General features: G+C 44.1%; 1 protein-coding gene across 1 annotated transcript; it reads left to right on the top strand.

Annotated features, from left to right (window-relative positions):
- Positions 1 to 231: 231 nt before the first annotated feature.
- Positions 232 to 14659, top strand: LOC310695784 (caspase-3-like). The gene is made up of 4 exons (XM_083480740.1): positions 232 to 506; positions 3314 to 3486; positions 7096 to 7225; positions 10329 to 14659. Exons 1-4 carry the CDS (start codon positions 305 to 307, stop codon positions 10607 to 10609), a joined length of 786 nt encoding a protein of 261 aa, XP_083336866.1. The 5' UTR covers positions 232 to 304; the 3' UTR covers positions 10610 to 14659.
- Positions 14660 to 16816: the final 2157 nt, after the last annotated feature.

Genomic DNA, 16816 nt, shown 5'->3' with positions numbered 1-16816 from the left:
ATATTAGAGCACATTAGAGCTCCCAGGATTCTTTGGGGGAAACCATTGGCAGTTTAAAGTGGCATGTTACTGTTTTAAATGTACAGTGCATTTATGGCCTGTGTTCATATGTCCTTACGTGTCTAACTGGCACTTCATATCACGCAACCAAGCCTGCTTAATCAAACTCATCGTGGTTTTTCTTTCATAGCCCCACCCTCAACCTGAGTCATAGTACAGCTCAGCGGAGCAAAGATTATATATACCCTATATATCTACAGGTGTGCACACTTTCTGTTTGGTGACAGCGGAGGTGATTCCTAGGATGGCGAGTCAAACGAAGAGCAGGGCTCTGATCATTGTCAATTACAATTTCCACGGAAGAAATGTGGAAAGCACACTTACCGAAAGACCGGGAGCCAGGAAGGAAGCAGACAGGATTTTCATAGCGTTATCCAAGTGCCATTATGCCGTGAAATTTCACTTTGACTTGACAGCTAAAGAAATAGAAGAACTTTATGAGGAAGGTATGTGTACGGCTTGGCTTCTTTCGTGTTTGGCAGCCTGGAACGTGTCCAAAGAACAAGGCTTCAGTTTCTGGAAACCGCAGGAGGGGAAAAAGCTCTTGCACTTGGGTCTTGATTATGAGCTTCCCATAGGTATCTGGTTGGCTGGTGTAAGAACAGGGTGGATCTGATGGCATACCTTCCAACATTTCTCTGGTGAAAATAGTGATGTCCTTTCCCATCATAATTATACAAATACTTATACTCTTTATATATATCTGTCTGGGTTGCCCCAGCCACTCAGACCGGCTTCCAGGATATATAAAAACATAATAAAACACTAAACATTTTTTAAAAACTTCCCTGTTCAGGGCTGCCTTCAGATGGCTTGGGGGGGTTGGATAACTCTATACCCTCCAACATTTCTCTGATGAAAATAGAGATGTCCTAAGGACATTCCGGGATCAAAGCAGAAACCGCAATGGCTTCTGTAAATCCAGAATTCTGAAAAATAGGGACACTTGGAGGGTCTGATCTGATGGGTCACTGACCTTATGCAGCAAGGCTTTTCTTGGGTTCTTAGAGCTCTGTATGTTTACTCTGAAGAAGTGACAATTCAAATCCCCGTGACAGGGTGAGCTCCCGTTGCTCGGTCCCTGCTCCTGCCAACCTAGCAGTTCGAAAGCACGAAGTGCAAGTAGATAAATAGGTACTGCTCTGGCGGGAAGGTAAACGGCGTTTCCATGCGCTGCTCTGGTTCGCCAGAAGCGGCTTAGTCATGCTGGCCACATGACCCGGAAGCTGTACGGCGGCTCCCTCAGCCAATAAAGCGAGATAAGCGCCGCAACCCCAGAGTTGGCCACGACTGGACCTAATGGTCAGGGGTCCCTTTCCCTTTAATAGTGGTCTTCAAATATCTGAAGGGCTGTCATTCAGAATACACAGCAAATTTTATCCTCTGCATTTCCAGAGCTGGAATAAATGAGTGGAGCAAGATTTCACTTTAGGAGAAACGTCCTAACAGCAAGTGCTGTCAAAAGCAGCCTTGGGAGATGGCAGGCTCTTCTTTTGCTGCATGTATTGAGGCACAGGCTTCAGGGCTACCTGTCAGGGGTGCTGCAGTTGCACCTTGCATTGCAGATCTTGCACCCAGCAGGGGTCAGGGATGCCCTTTCCAGTGCTGTGATTCTATGGCTGTGCACGCATTAGCAGCTTAATATGCAGCTACGTCAAGCCTTTTCCTCAATTCAGATTGAAGCCAGTTTTTGGGGGGTGGGGGTGGGAGGGGAGGCATCAAAACACAGTATTTCATAAGACACAACAGGATAGATAGTGGATCGCGACTAATGTCTTCGATACAGCACTTTCTAAACCAGCAATGGGTGCACACCAATGCAGAGTAAACAGGAGTGTGTAGCCTATATTGTGTTTGGGAAATAGAATAGCATGCCAATACAGAATCTGCTTCCTGGTCTGCCAGATTCAGCAAAAATATATTTGTGTGCCAATTGCTAATCTTTGCAAGCAACACGTCTGAGAGGTTTGTCACAAATGCAGATCGTCAAGCAAGACCCATCTTTTGAACTTGTTTTAAATTACTGTGTGTTTTAATCCGGATCGTGGGCCAACTTTGATACTTTCAATTTTACTTGTGGTTAATGATGGTTTTAATTTTAATGTCTGCCGCCCTGGTACCTTTTTGGTGAAGGGTGGATTACAAATATCTAAAACAACTAAAAGAATCGCTAGTCATTGACAATAGTAAAGATTAAGTCCCTCGCCATCGCCTGTGTGCGCACACAACCCCTTTTGCACTTAGAACTTCATACGAGAGACTCGTCGTCAAGCAGATCAATTTGAACTTTGGATCCCTGCTTCGCTTCACACGTGATGCCCCACCTCTTACCTTTTCATCCAGCGTCAATAGCTGAGCTGTGTGCAAAAGCTGCCAAAATCGTGGGCATAACCAGCCACCCTGCTTCGCCTTCCCATGTGAATGTAAATAATGCATAGTTGCAAAGGGTTGGTAACTTTCACATGAAGGGAAAACATTATGTAAACCAATGACTTTTTAAAAAGAGAGTGAGAGAAGGTCTTTTATTTCCGTGCATTAATTTTGTACTGAAAATGAAAATTTAATAGATAGCTATCCAGCTGGTTTAGAGATATAATAAATATCTCTAATAATATAAATAATATAAATGCATGACCCCACAGTAAGGGTAAATAGGTAAAGGACCCCTGGACGGTTAAGTCCAAAGGGGTTGCGGCGCTCATGATTTATGGGCTACTACTAAAATGAGACTGCATTTTAAATTGTAATTTAACCCATATTTTAATTAACTGGTTTTTTTCCCCCATTATGTTTTATTGTAATTTTATTGGTGTTAGCCGCCCTGAGCCTGGTTCTGGCTGGGGAGGGCAGGGTATAAATAAATTGTTGTTGTTGTTGTTGTTGTTGTTGTTGTTGTTGTTATGTACTGAAGTTCTCACCCTGGGCCAGCAGGGGGATACTGTAGATAGTTCAGGTCCACATATGCAAATAGGGGGTTGAAAGTGACATTCAGTGATTGGCTAGTTACAGAAAATGGTTACTGTTACGTTCTAGTGGAGCTCTATATAAGCAGGCTGGCTGAACCCTTCAGTTCAGTTCTGTTCTGACCTGTGAATAAACAAGAGCTGTTTGAAGAATCACTGGGTTGTCTGATATGTTCACCCATAACTTAACAATTTTTATTATTATTAGCCTGGAAAAGTGGGGTATCAGTTTGGATCATAAGATAATATGAATGGTGGCAGTATATTACTCTGTGCTGTATCTTTTGCAGAATGTCACGCAGATCACGGGGAGTTTTTTGTAAGCATTCTGTCCAGTCACGGAGAAGAAGGGATTATCTATGACTGCGAAGGACAGCCAGTTCAGCTCAAGCGTATTTTCCAGATATTAGAACCTGAAAGGTGTCACAAACTGGCTGGGAAACCCAAAATCTTCTTCATTCAGGTAACATCTGGAGCTGCAAGCTTGTTGACTTGTGTGTAAACCGTCTGTGATGGGGAAATTCAGACAATCTCTGTAGCTGCAGGCTTGTGACTTCACTGCTTAAACGGTCACAGTGATTATGAGCAGGGGAAAGTCTTCTCTGTCTTGTAAGCTTGCCAGCTTTTCCGCAGCATGGTGTATTGAAACATAACGGTGGTGGGGAAAGTACAGTCTTCAACCTTTTAAAAATGAAACTAGGGACATATTCATAAACCCCAGATCTCTTACCAAAAATCACTGCCTGGGGCACACACACAAAAATGGCACATGTTGCTAAAAGCTCTACTGACTGTTGTATTCATTTTAGCAACCATAAGCTAGCTAGGATGTTGGACCTGCTACAGCAAAATGTTGCGGTGTTCAAGGCTCTTGTTCAGGTTTCCAGCCACTCCATTCTGTTCCTCCTCTCCTTCCTTGGTTTTCCACCCTTTCCATGCACTCACTTCCAGCAAAGCAGTGTTTTCCACTTACAGTGGTACCTCGGGTTACATACGCTTCAGGTTACAGACTCCGCTAACCCAGAAATAGTGCTTCAGGTTAAGAACTTTGCTTCAGGATGAGAACAGAAATTGTGCTCCAGCGGCGCAGTGGCAGCAGGAGGCCCCATTAGCTAAAGTGGTGCTTCAGGTTAAGAATAGTTTCAGGTTAAGAACAGACCTCCGGAACGAATTAAGTACTTAACCCGAGGTACCACTGTATATCGAGACACATTAAAAAAAACATGAAATGTGTGCTTAACCCATGTAAAACCTTGCGTTCTGGGGGGGGAAAGCTACTCAGAATGTGCTTGGTTTCAGTTCTAGAGTGTATGACTCAAATGCCAAAAGGAAGAGGAAAGGGTTTATTTTCTTGCCCATTTGTCATCAGGGACTAACTCATTTTGTTCATCAAGGAATTATCTGCATTAACTTTATTGCATTTCCTGGACTCATCGTATCAGTGTAACCTATATTCTCTGAACCTTCCCAGATGTTTGACTCATCGTGGCTGGTGTCAACATGGGGGATTTCTTCCCAAAGGCAAATACAGTGGTACCTTGGTTTCAGAACAGCTTAGTTTATGAAGAACTTGGAAACAGAATGCTGCAAACCAGGAAGTAGGTCTTTGTGAACTTTGCTTTGGAAGCTGAACATGTTCCGCTTCCTGTTGAGTGTGTTCCATTTTTAAATTACTGTATTTTTCGCTCTATAAGATGCACCAGACCACAAGACGCACCTAGTTTTTGGAGGAGGAAAACAAGAAAAAAAATATTCTGAATCTCAGAAGCCAGAACAGCAAGAGGGATCTCTGCGCAGTGAAAGCAGCAATCCTTCTTGCTGTTCTGGCTTCTGGGATAGCTGCGCAGCCTGCATTCGCTCCATAACACACACACACATTTCCCCTTACTTTTTAGGAGGGAAAAAGTGAGTCTTATAGAGCAAAAAATACGGTAAGTCCCGACTGCTATTCAGAGGCTTCCTGTTGAGTCTATCAGCTGTTGAGTCCTGAGCACCTACGTAACACAGAGGTGATATTTGGAGCTTTTGTTTTTGCTATTTTTTTGCATTTTTGTTTGTGTGGCTTTTTCATTTTTTTGACTGTGACTTGTTCTTTGTTTTATGGGACTGACTTGTGACTGTGGCTTGTGACTTCATTTTTGTGACTTGTTTTTGTGACTGTGTGGAACCCAGTTCAGCTACTGATTGATTGATTGTGTGACTGCAGAAATGGATAAAAGCCCCCCAACCAAACAATGACTATCATCAGTGCACATAAGAAAAAATAATAATTTTAATTTTTATCACCTACAATTCTGTCTTATTTATTTTATAGTACAGTGCATTGATTATTGCTTTCATTTTATGGATCAATGGTCTTGTTAGATAGTAAACTCCATGTTAAATTGCTGTTTTAGTGGTTGTTTTTAAAAGTCTGGAACAAATTAATCCATTTTGCATTACTTTCTATGGGAAAGCATGGCTTGGTTTTAGAACACTTTGGTTTTGGAACAGACTTCCGGAACGGATTAAGTTTGGGAACAAAGGTACCACTGTACCAGCTTCAGAAGAGGCATCCTTCTCAAGACCCCAGCAGGGAGGAAAGAGTTACATTTCCCCTTCTCCCAATAATTATCCCCTCTGGAGTGATGCTATTTGCACTTTAAAAAAACAAAAAAAACCCTGCATGTTAAATGAAGCAGCACATCTCAAAGGTATTTGCAGTTTGAGCCCTGAACTGAGCCTGGAAATAAATGGGTAGGCAGCAAAGGGATCATGCTTCTGATAAATGTGTTCTGGGACAGGGGAAAAACCTCACAGCAACAAATGAAGGCAGAATACAGAGGATCTAGGCTTTATTCTCTGGGTTAGGCACATGGGACAAGAAGGATGCTTTTAGAAGCACACACAGAAACACTGAATAGAAATATAACTCTGGTGGGGAAAACACAGCCATAAACATTTCAGAAATGAAAATAGGGGCATATTCACGGACCCCAGTTCTCTTACAAGTACAGTGGTATTTCGGGTTAAGTACTTAATTCATTCCGGAGGTCCGTTCTTCACCTGAAACTGTTCTTAACCTGAAGCACCACTTTAGCTAATGGGGCCTCCTGCTGCCGCCACACCACCGGAGCACAATTTCTGTTTTGTTTTGTTTTGTTTTTATAAAATATTTATTAAAGTTTCAGAAAAAGGAATTACATAAAAACAAAAAATACAAAGGTACAAGACAAAAATAAAAATACAAGAAAAATACAGAATAAAAAAGTAAGTACACTTACAGAAAAAAGGAAAAAAGGAAAAATAAAAAAATCAATCTTTCCATATCTTACATTCATATCCTTGTTTCCCTGACCTCCTCATACCTCCCTTTTTTGTGTTCCAATTCAATTAATTAATTCAGCAATTTCTTTCCCTCCTTATTATCCTGATCTTTGATCTTAATATATTATAACATTAAATTTTTACCTATTTAGAAATCCAATTTTCCATATTCTTTTATATCATTACAGCTAGAAACCACTTAACTTCAATCAAACATCATTCTAACATTCATTAATTTTGCAATATTTCTGTAAATAAACTTTAAATTTCTTCCAATCTTCTTCCACCGACTCTTCTTCCTGGTCTGGGATTCTACCAGTCATTTCCGCCAATTCCATGTAGTCCATCACTTTCATCTGCCATTCTTCCAGAGTGGGTAGATCTTGTGTCTTCCAGTGCTTTGCGATGAGTATTCTTGCTGCTGTTGTAGCATACATAAAAAAAAGTTCTGGCACAATTTCTGTTCTCATCCTGAAGCAAAGTTCTTAACCTGAAGCACTATTTCTGGGTTTGCGGAGTCTGTAACCTGAAGCGTATGTAACCTGAGGTACCACTGTAATCACCACCCAGGGCACACACTCAAAATGACACACATTACAAAAAGCTCCATTGCTTGTTGTATTTGTTTTATCAATAACAGATTGTCCAGTATTGTTTGTTAAGCGCTAGCTAGGATGTTGGACCTGCTGCAACAAAATGTCGCAGCGTAGAAAACTCCTGTTCAGGTTTCCAGCCATATAGCGGTTGCATTTGCTGTGCTTTCTAGGCCTGCCGTGGAGTGGAAATTGATCAAGGTGTTTGGCTGCAGACAGACAGCGGTGAAGCACAGACTGAGTGTTTCTCACACTATCTCTCCGTTCCTCAAGACATGGCAGTGATGTATTCTTGCTGTCCAGGTATGTAAGTCCTGTATGGAATGTTTAAAGGCTTGGGACAGCCAAAGAAACAATTCCTTCTCACCACGCATAAGCTATGAATTTCATTCCCACAGTACGTCAGAATGACCTCAACGACTTTAAAGAGTTATTAGACATGTTCAGGTACCGTATTTTTCGCCCTATAGGACGCACTTTTTCCCCTCCAAAAATGAAGGGGAAATGTGTGTGTGTCCTATGGGTGCGCACCGACCCCTCTTGCTCTCCAGGCTTCAGGAAGCTATCCCCCCAGCCGCGCAAGGTCCCAGAGCGATGCCGAAGCTGCGCGCACCTTCGCCATCGCTCTCCGATCCGCTTGGGGGGCTGTGGTCGGGGGAAGCTCCGGCTTCCCCCGCCCCCAGCCCCGCAAGCTCTGGGAGTGATGGCGAAGGTGCGCTCACCTTCGCCATTGCTCTCCGACCTGCTCTGGGGGCTGGGGGCAGGGGAAGCTCGGGCTTCTACCACCCCCAGCCCCTGCAAGCTCCGGGAGTGATGGCTCACCTTCGCCAGCGCTCTCCGACCCGCTCTGGGGGCTGGGGTCAGGGGAAGCTCGGGCTTCTCCCGCCCCAGCCCCGCGCCTGGGGGGGGGGAATAAAAAATGTTCCCTTTATTTCCCTCCCAAAAATCTAGGTGCGTCCTATGGGCCGGTGCGTCCTATAGGGCGAAAAATACGGTAGATTAAGGCTGTCCATTGCTCATTAGCAAGCTTATTGTAATAACCTGCAGTTTTATAAGAGTATATATTTACAGTAGATAATTAAATGAACAAGTTAAATGAATTTGGATATGCAGAAGATATTTTTAAAAAAATAATTTAAGGAACCGCAGAAAGAGGGGGAAGTCAAATTTCGAAATGTTAAATGCATTGTCAAACTAATGAAATGTATAAAATTGAAAAAGAACAATAAAAAACTAAAGAGAGAGAGGAAAAAATAGGGGGACGGGAAGGCTGTCTGTTGCTACTAGCTTCAAAGCTCCAACCCTAGCTATGGGGGGGGGGGGTAGCTGGGTTTCTTTGCCCCTGATGAAACCATCAGAGGGGCGCCATTGAGGCTCACCCCCCATATGCAAATGCATGTTGGGGTGTGTGACAAACTGGGTCTTTGACGCGGGTGAAATAAAGCCTAGTTTCTCATCTGCCTGCAGTGTCGGAGGGGGAATAATAATAATAATAATAATAATAATAATAATAATAAATTATTTATACCCCGCCCTCCCTGGGCGGATAAGACCAGTAAAAATTAGTGAAAACATAATAGGAGGGGAACCCTATTTAAAATGCAGGTTAAAGTGCAATTTAAAATGCAGCCTCATTTTAAAAGTAACCCATAGATCACATAAAGGGAGGGAAACATAAGGGTCAGACTGAGTCCAAACCAAAGGCCAGGCAGAACAGCTCTGTCTTACAGGCCCTGTGGAAAGAAATCAGATCCCGCAGGGCCCTGGTCTCATGAGACAAAGTGTTCCACCAGGCTGGAGCCAATGTTGAAAAGGCCTGGCCCTGGTTGAGGCTAATCTGACTTCCTTAGGGCCCGGGACCTCTAGAGTGTTGCTGTTTACGGACCTTAAGGTCCTCCGTGGGGCATACAGGGAGAGGCGGTCCTGTAGGTATGTGGGTCCTAGGCCGCATACGGCTTTAAAGGTATACCTCAGGATACCAAACTGCTGGGATCACAGAGTTGTAGAGTTGGAAGGGACCATGAGGGTCAACTATTCCAACCCCTTGCAATGCAGGAATCTTTTGCTCAACATGGGGCTCGAACCCAAGACCCTGTGATGAAAAATCTCATACTCTACCGACTGAGCTATGGAGAGGGCTGTTGCACTCAGGTCCTGCCTGAGAGCATCCCAAAGGCATCTGATTGGCCGCTGTGAGTAAAGAATGCCGGACTGGCTTGACCCAGCAGGACTCTTCTTTATGTATGCCTAGCAACCCAGCCCTGTACACGATCAAAGCAAATTTCACCCAAGTATGCCCAAGTAAGTGTGCACTCTTTATAAAGATTGGAGGAGTGAGGTTACTACCCCTCTATTACCCCTCTAATGTGGGTGGCTCTGTGGTCTAAACCACTGAGCCTCTTGGGCTTGCCGATCAGGTGGTCAGTGGTTCAAATCCCTGCGATGGGGTAAGCTCCCGGTGCCCTGTCCCAGCTCCTGCCAACCTAGCAGTTCGAAAGCACACCAGTGCAAGCAGATAAATAGGTACCTCTGTGACAGGAAGGTAAACGGCGTTTCCATTCGCTCTGGTTTCCATGCGCTCTGGTTTCCATCATGGTGTTCCATTGCACCAGAAGCAGTTTAGTCATGCAGGCCACATGACCCAGAAAGCTTCTTTGTGAACAAACACTATCTCCCTCGGCCTGAAAGCACCTCAACCCCGTATTCGTCTTTGACTGGACTTAACTGTCCAAGGGTCCTTTACCTTTTTTGCCTTATTTAGGAGCACACCAGTACAAGTAGATAAATAGGTACCACTGCGGCGGGAAGGTAAACGGCGTTCCTGTGCGCTCTGGTTTCCGTCACAGTGTCCCATTGCACCAGAAGCGGTTTAGTCATACTGGCCACATGACCCAGAAAGCTGTCTGTGGACTAACGCTGGCTCTCTCGGCCTGAAAGCAACCCCATAGTCGCCTTTGACTGGGCTTAACCGTCCAGGGGTCCTTTACCTTACCCCTCTACTATTGTCCATGCCGGGTCGCTCAACCATTGCTACTGTGTCCTTTCTTTTAGCAGATCAAGATGATCAGGTGACAGCAAAAACTGCAAGGTTTTTAGCGGGGGCAATTAGAATAAGATCTACAATTTGATTATTGATGCAAAACCCCAGAATGGATTTTCTATAGTTAAGTTTTTACCTCTATCTTCAGTACATTTTCTTTCATTGCTATGGCTAGTGGCTGAAGCAAATATTCTTCCGATTTTGAAGTGTGCATTTGTATGGGTAGATTTGTGGGGTTGTGGCTGAAACGTACTAGAGTAGCTCTAATAGAAGAAGCATGATTGCTGCAAAGAAATTTATTTTCAAGGCACCTCCTTGCTGAAGGACACCAGTACTCTTCAAGTTCTTTTTTCCTGGTGTTTTCAGGCTATGCTTCGTTCATCAATCGGTGGGAATCCATGTTCCTCAAGGCCTTGCTGGACCTGCTAGAAGGAGAGGAATGCCATCTTGAAGTTGCCAGTTTGATGACCCGAATTAGCGGGACAGTCGCCTTGCAGGAAGCGAAAGGGAAATACAGAGGAGGTAAAGAAATGCCCTGCTTCGTCACCAAGATGGTGAGAGAGGTTTACCCCTTCTCACAAGGAAGACAGGCCTCAGGTTCCTCCAGTTCCAGTTCCACCAGGGAGTGTAGCAGCAACGAAGCGTAAGGAATCAGCCGCATTTCTTGTCTGGACAAGGACTCCTGTGAAGCCAGGAAGCAACTCCACCATGAGAAACGTGCGATTGTTGCAAACTGGGCAATAATGGCCTTTTTGCTCTCCAATGAAGGGTGAATAACACAAGCACATCTGATAGGATGGAGGTTTATAGTATGTGTGCCTTCTGCTCTTCCCTCAGTTTTCAAAATTTAATGAACCTGTTGCCTAACATCTGAGGTGGCTTAAACACCCAACTTGTCCCAGAACTAAGAAAAGGGAATTCCTGCTCCCTCTGCTTCGATGAAGACCTGCGGAACCTGCAGCAAAACATTACAGCATGGAGTGCTCCTGTTCAGGGTTTCATACCTTCTTCAAGCTACTCCATTCCTTTCCACCATCCCAACATTCTATACTCCATGCACTGGGCTGCTTTGAGGTTCCCTACCTCTAGGGCTTCTGCTAGAAAAAGAAAATATATCTCAGCAGAATCTATTTCCCTCTCCCTATTAATACCACCCTACTGGGGTGCTATGTTGCATACTTAAAAGATCTACACTTAGAAAAAGACTTCATGGTCAGTGTATAGAACAAGGTGGCCCCATGTGCTACTGAAGCAATTCTGTCCATGAAATATTGCTATGGGACAGTCCTCTGCCGGAAAGGCTGTCCAGTCCCAGTCTGGTTTAAAGAGAAGTGTAAGAACAGAGATCAGGAGTGAACCTTGAAGTTGTCCATCAACAATGAGTACCTGGACAGCAGACTGAGCAGGTATACAGCTCACCTGGCCTCAACTTATCCTGTTTCCCAGGGGCAGCTTTTATTCTCGTTCAGCTGTTTCCTATTCTCGTCCCTGTTTTTCCCTTTGGAGACGCCTTGTTAAAATCATGTTGCCGCGACTGTCGTTCTTCAGGGTTCAGCTTCTTCTGCACGGTCTCCAAAGAGGAGAGAGATGGACACTTCTTAATATTCCTTGATTTATTACTGCCTTCTGAACAACCCTGAACAAAACACAATAGCAGCAAATATATTTTAAGCAAGACTGAAACCACAGCAAAGTACCATATTTTTCCATGTATAAGACTAGGTTTTCCCCCTAAAAAATAAATGTCAAAAATTAGGGGGTGTTTTATACATGGGTACATCTCCCCCCCCCCATTTTCTTAAATCTGAATCCCCCAAAATAGGGGGCATCTTATACATGGGGGCGTCTTATAGATGGAAAAATATGGTAGATACTTGTGATAAACACCCATTTTATCCAGTTGGGGAAGCTCGCCAAAACAAAAATGTCTCCAATTGTTTCCAGAAAGCAGATAGTGAGCACCTGTCGTATCTTGAAAGGAATGCTATTCTACAGAACGGGCAGCCACACTAGGCACCCAGTCTGGGTTACTGCATGTCTCTAATGCAGCTGTGAGGAACTGTTGGTCCTCCAGATGTTGATGAACTGCAACTCCCATCAGCCCTAGCAGGTGCAGCCCAATGGTCAGGGCTGATGGGAGCTGCAGTTCAGCAACACCTGGAAGACCCCCAGTTTCCCGCACCTGCTTAATGTGGGCTATGTGTGCATGAGCACTAAGACTCCAAGCACAGCCTTCTGTTTAGCATGTAATGAAGGGTGGTGGTCATTTCCAACAGTTGATAATAAGCCATGGTAGGAGATTTTTGGTTTTTCACTAAATCTTTAACCATTCACCATGGAAAGAAGACAGAGTCCGTACCAGAGAAGAATGGCAAGTTAAGCCGATGGACTGCGCTGAAATGGAAAACTCAGGAACCAAGACGTCAAAAATTTCTAAAAAGAATGGGGGGAAATTTATAATTCATCTAGGAGACCACTGCAAGCAAATGGAAACATTAGCAGGATTTGAAACCCACTTGCAATGTAATACTATGGATGATATGGATTGAAAAATATAGAATATGGAATAATATGCAGTTGTAAACATTGACAATAGGACCCATGGACGGAATGGGGAGAAGTCTCGAGATTCAGAGTAATCTCTATATATGGATATGCATTTGGAATGTTATAAATTTATATTTGTAAAATCAAATAAAAACGATTTCCAAAAAAACCCCCATCCACCAGGGAAGTATACCATACTATTACTGTACTATACTATATTTACTATACTATACTTACTTACTGGAAACAGTAAGGTTGCACTCTAGCCTTCCAGGAAGAACATTACAGCAAGGGGGAAATGATCCTGACCTCAACCACCACCAGGGGAAGGGGCAGTTGCAGGGAGTTTGCGCCCCTGCCCCTCTCTCTACCAGAAAGAAAACTCTTGCAAGAAAACTCCCCTGGCTAGTTGCCCTAGCAATTAGATTCTGAATTACACTCGGCTCTCTGCCACCAGCCAAAAAATTAAAAGACTTGTCATGTGATTACTAAGAGAACAGTCCGAGTGTAGTTTTATTGGGTGTGGAGCATTATCGTAAGCTGGTTTTATTGTGTTGTATATTTTAAACTGCTACAACCTGCCGAAGCCCTAGGGGTGAAGTGAGATGGAAATAGATAATTGATTATTCTAAAATGCAGGATACATAATGTTGTTCTTGAGCCACAACATTGCAAGAACAGATGTGTTCATATTCATCACTTGTGCTACCCTGGCTTGGCGTCTCCAAATCTAAATTTTAATATAAACTCCTTAGGATAAAGACTTGGTTTTTGCTTATAAAGAGCCGTGTCTATCGATCTTCCATAGATAAAAAATGAGTGAGATGGATGGATCGGAGAGTGAATGAGTCTATTTCTATGCTACCCTTCATCACAAACGATTCCAAGGTTGTTTTACACACACAAATCAATAAAACCATAAAATATAATAGCATAAAACCCCTTATGGAAATAGCAGGCTGAGATCTAGAAAAGCTAAAGGCTTGGTAAAATAAAAACAGTTTTTGCCTAATGGATAAATAGAGTAGGTGTGCTGGTCCCGAGGGTTATCCGTGCGGCGAGGTCCGAGTCCGGTCCGAGGTCAAGTATGGAGGCTGTCTGTCAAAGCTGAAGCTGGGTCCAAGGCAGCAAGTCAGGTGAGGTCAGGAGCTCCGGCAGAAGAGCAGGACAGGGTGCAGGCAGGAACAGGCTACCAACAATGTCACTCCCGCAACCTGGGACTGGGGCTGGCCGGCTTTTATCTGCCCCGAGGCATAGGGTGGTCCTGGTCCACAGGTGACTCACCTCTCCTGGCCTGGAGGCGGGGACTTCTCCTGCGGGAACTTAGTTCCCTCCGCCTCTCTGCCCTGAGCCTCTGCAGCTCAGGAGAGGCTGGAGGGTCACCGGACCCAGAGGCAACCTCAGCTTCCTCTGACGGGGCTGAGAGTGGAGCACCTGCAGGCAATGGGTCCTCCATCACCTCAGGAGCCAGAGCAGACTCAGCTGGTGCCTGCACCTGAGAATCCAGCACAGGTGAGGACCCTTCAGGCTCATGCCCCATCCCTGGCTCAGCTGGTTCTGGAGGCGGGGACTCCTGTGCAGGCTGGGATCCCTCAGGTTCAGCCTCTGAGTCCGAATCCCAGGCCATCACACCAGGCACCAGGTAGCCCTCTCTGGGAAGATAGGCAAAATTCACAAAGGGTAGCTAATCATCTCTCAAGCAGTGTTAAAAACTGGGATATGAAAGCTAGGAGCTACATGGCACCTTAAACCTAGGTTATGGGCACTGCAAAGTCTAGCATGGTTTTTAAAATAAAAATACAAAGCTGAAAATGAATAAACTGCAGCTAAAATCTTATGTTCATTTTTCACATGGTCTAGTCCTCATCTGAAGACTGCAAAAAACAAACCCACACTTCCCCTGCCCGCCCCCCTAATATTCTTATGAAGATCCCTTCTCCAGTCTTCAGAGAGTGGCTGCAAGTGGGGAGTCAGAAAAAGGTCCTCCTTTTCTTCCAGCAGTGGCAGTTTTAATCCGTAATCTTAGGCTCAGAAACTGCTCGCATTAATGGAATTCACTGTCGCAAAACGCGCCCAGAACAACGGGAGTTTTGAACGCTGCTCTCAAATTCACTAGCCCCTTTTGCAACCAGGATGAAGTTCAAAGCTTGTTTTTTCGTCTTGCGAAGCAAGCCCATTGACGGATTAGAGGATTAGAGCTATTAGCGGCTTTTAGCGGCTTATCAGCTTATCAGATCAGCTGATAAGCGTCTTAGCGGCTTAGAAAAGGGGGGGGGGAGGAAAAAACCCCGCAGGAACTCACAAGACATTTTCGTCTTGCGAAGCCCATAGCAGATTCGTTTTGCGAAGCACCTCCAAAACGGAAAACTCTTTCGTCTAGCGAGTTTTCCGTCTTGTGAGGCATTTGTCTTGCGGGGCACCACTGTATTATTATATTATTATTATTATTATCAGGGCTGATTTCCTTAAGAATGGATAGGTTTCATCTTCTTGCAGTCCATGGGACTCTCAAGAGTCTCCTCCAGCACCATAATTCAAAAGCATCAATTCTTCGGCGATCAGCCTTCTTTATGGTCCAGTTCTCACTTCCATACACCACTACTGGGAAAACCATAGCTTTAACTATACGGACCTAAAATAGTACAGGAGAGCAATCCAAAAGCCATCTTGGCTCTCCTAAAAATTCCTAAAGATTCTGCAGTGTCCCAGGGAACATGGAGAGATCTTATGCACATTCAACTTGTGCACACTTTGGACACGAGGCACAAACTATGCCTCGCACCCCCAATATCTCCTTTCCCCACATCACACGTTCAGCCAGCCCTTAATTGCAGTAGTTGTCAAGGCTTGTTTTCGATGCTACGAGTCAAGAGAGCTGCTGCTACCCAAATGTCCTTTAATCCTATGGTAAGAAAGGCACTTCCCCTTTTTTTGCAGTTATAAAGCTTATGCAGTGATCAGGTCAAGCTTCTGCAGTGATCAGGTCAAGACATCGCACTTCTAGCTAGGATCATGCTGAAATTATCCAAGAATTATCTGGGCTCCAAAGGCTAGATGCCTGCAATCCACTACAGACTTCATTCTGTAAGGTTGCCATAAACAATTACAAGAACAAATTTCCTCTCCCTGCTATTTACAGGGAAAATAAAACCAGCAGTTGGCAACTAAAGCTGCCGTTTCCCGCTCTGCCTTGTGTTTCCAGGAATAACATCTAGGTGATGGTGCCACTATACCAACAACAGGAGGCAGGCACCGGTGTCACCCAGGTTTTAGTGCCCTAAACTTTGCACCCTCCTAACAAAGTCTGTCTGAGCTTTGCTAATCGGCTCCAGCTAATCAGATCAACCTGTGGGTGGCCTGGTTTGCTTATCTTCAAGCAAGTTAATAAAATGGGCCCTGGCTCTTCGTTTAAAGTGAAACTGTGCTTTAAAACAAATTGCACGATGGCAAGTAGGTGATGTTGGCACAGGCCTAAAATAGGGGGTGAGGAACCGGTGCCCTTTGAGGAGTGGAGCAATGCTGAATGAAGATGATTGTTTGCCCTGAGAGCTCTCTGGAAGTTATTTAAAGCTATTTTTCTTTCCAAAATAAACCAAAGTTCAGCAGAAGCAGTAGTGAAAAGTTATCTGGCCAACATTGATCGAGATTAGAGAGAAACGTAAGTCAATTAAAAGCACAAGTAGCAGTGGTAATTTTACCATTAGAAATTTTAAAAGACATGGCCACTGTTCATGTATGCCACCACAGCAGCAAGAATTCTTGTGGTGAGGAAGTGGGAAAAAACAATACCTACAATCACCGATTGGCAGATACTCATGTTAGAATATTTACAACTAGCATAGCTGTCAACCTTCCCTTTTTTTGCAGGAAAATCCCTTATTCCAGCACCGTTTCTCGCTGCTATCCCGGATTGTTAGATATCCCTATCCCCGGGACAGGTGAGGCTCCTGATCCCTTATTTTCGAGGCTGCTGATCCCTTATTTTCAAATCTGAAAGTTGACAGCTATGACAACTAGCAAAACTGACGGGAAGAGTTAGAGGAGTATTGAACCAGAAAATATTTGGAGAATGGAGAATATTTAAGGATTATATAAGATCACATTGTACCAACCACACCATATTAGAAGAACTTGAGTGATACTTGTAAACACAACAAATACCGTTTGTGGAGTAGCTGGGAACAATATTAAAGAATATAAAACTGTGCAGGAAAAACAACAACAGTATAAACAGTACAATGAGAATGATTGGAAGACTCGTTTTGTCAGAAGTCTTTTTTATTTAAGTGTTTATTTAAGTATTAATT

The sequence above is a fragment of the Podarcis liolepis genome (assembly GCF_965112155.1).
Source record: "Podarcis liolepis genome assembly, chromosome: 16".
NCBI lineage: Eukaryota > Metazoa > Chordata > Lepidosauria > Squamata > Lacertidae > Podarcis > Podarcis liolepis.
Note: the sequence above shows the minus strand (reverse complement) of the source record. Positions and strands in the feature narration are given on the sequence as shown.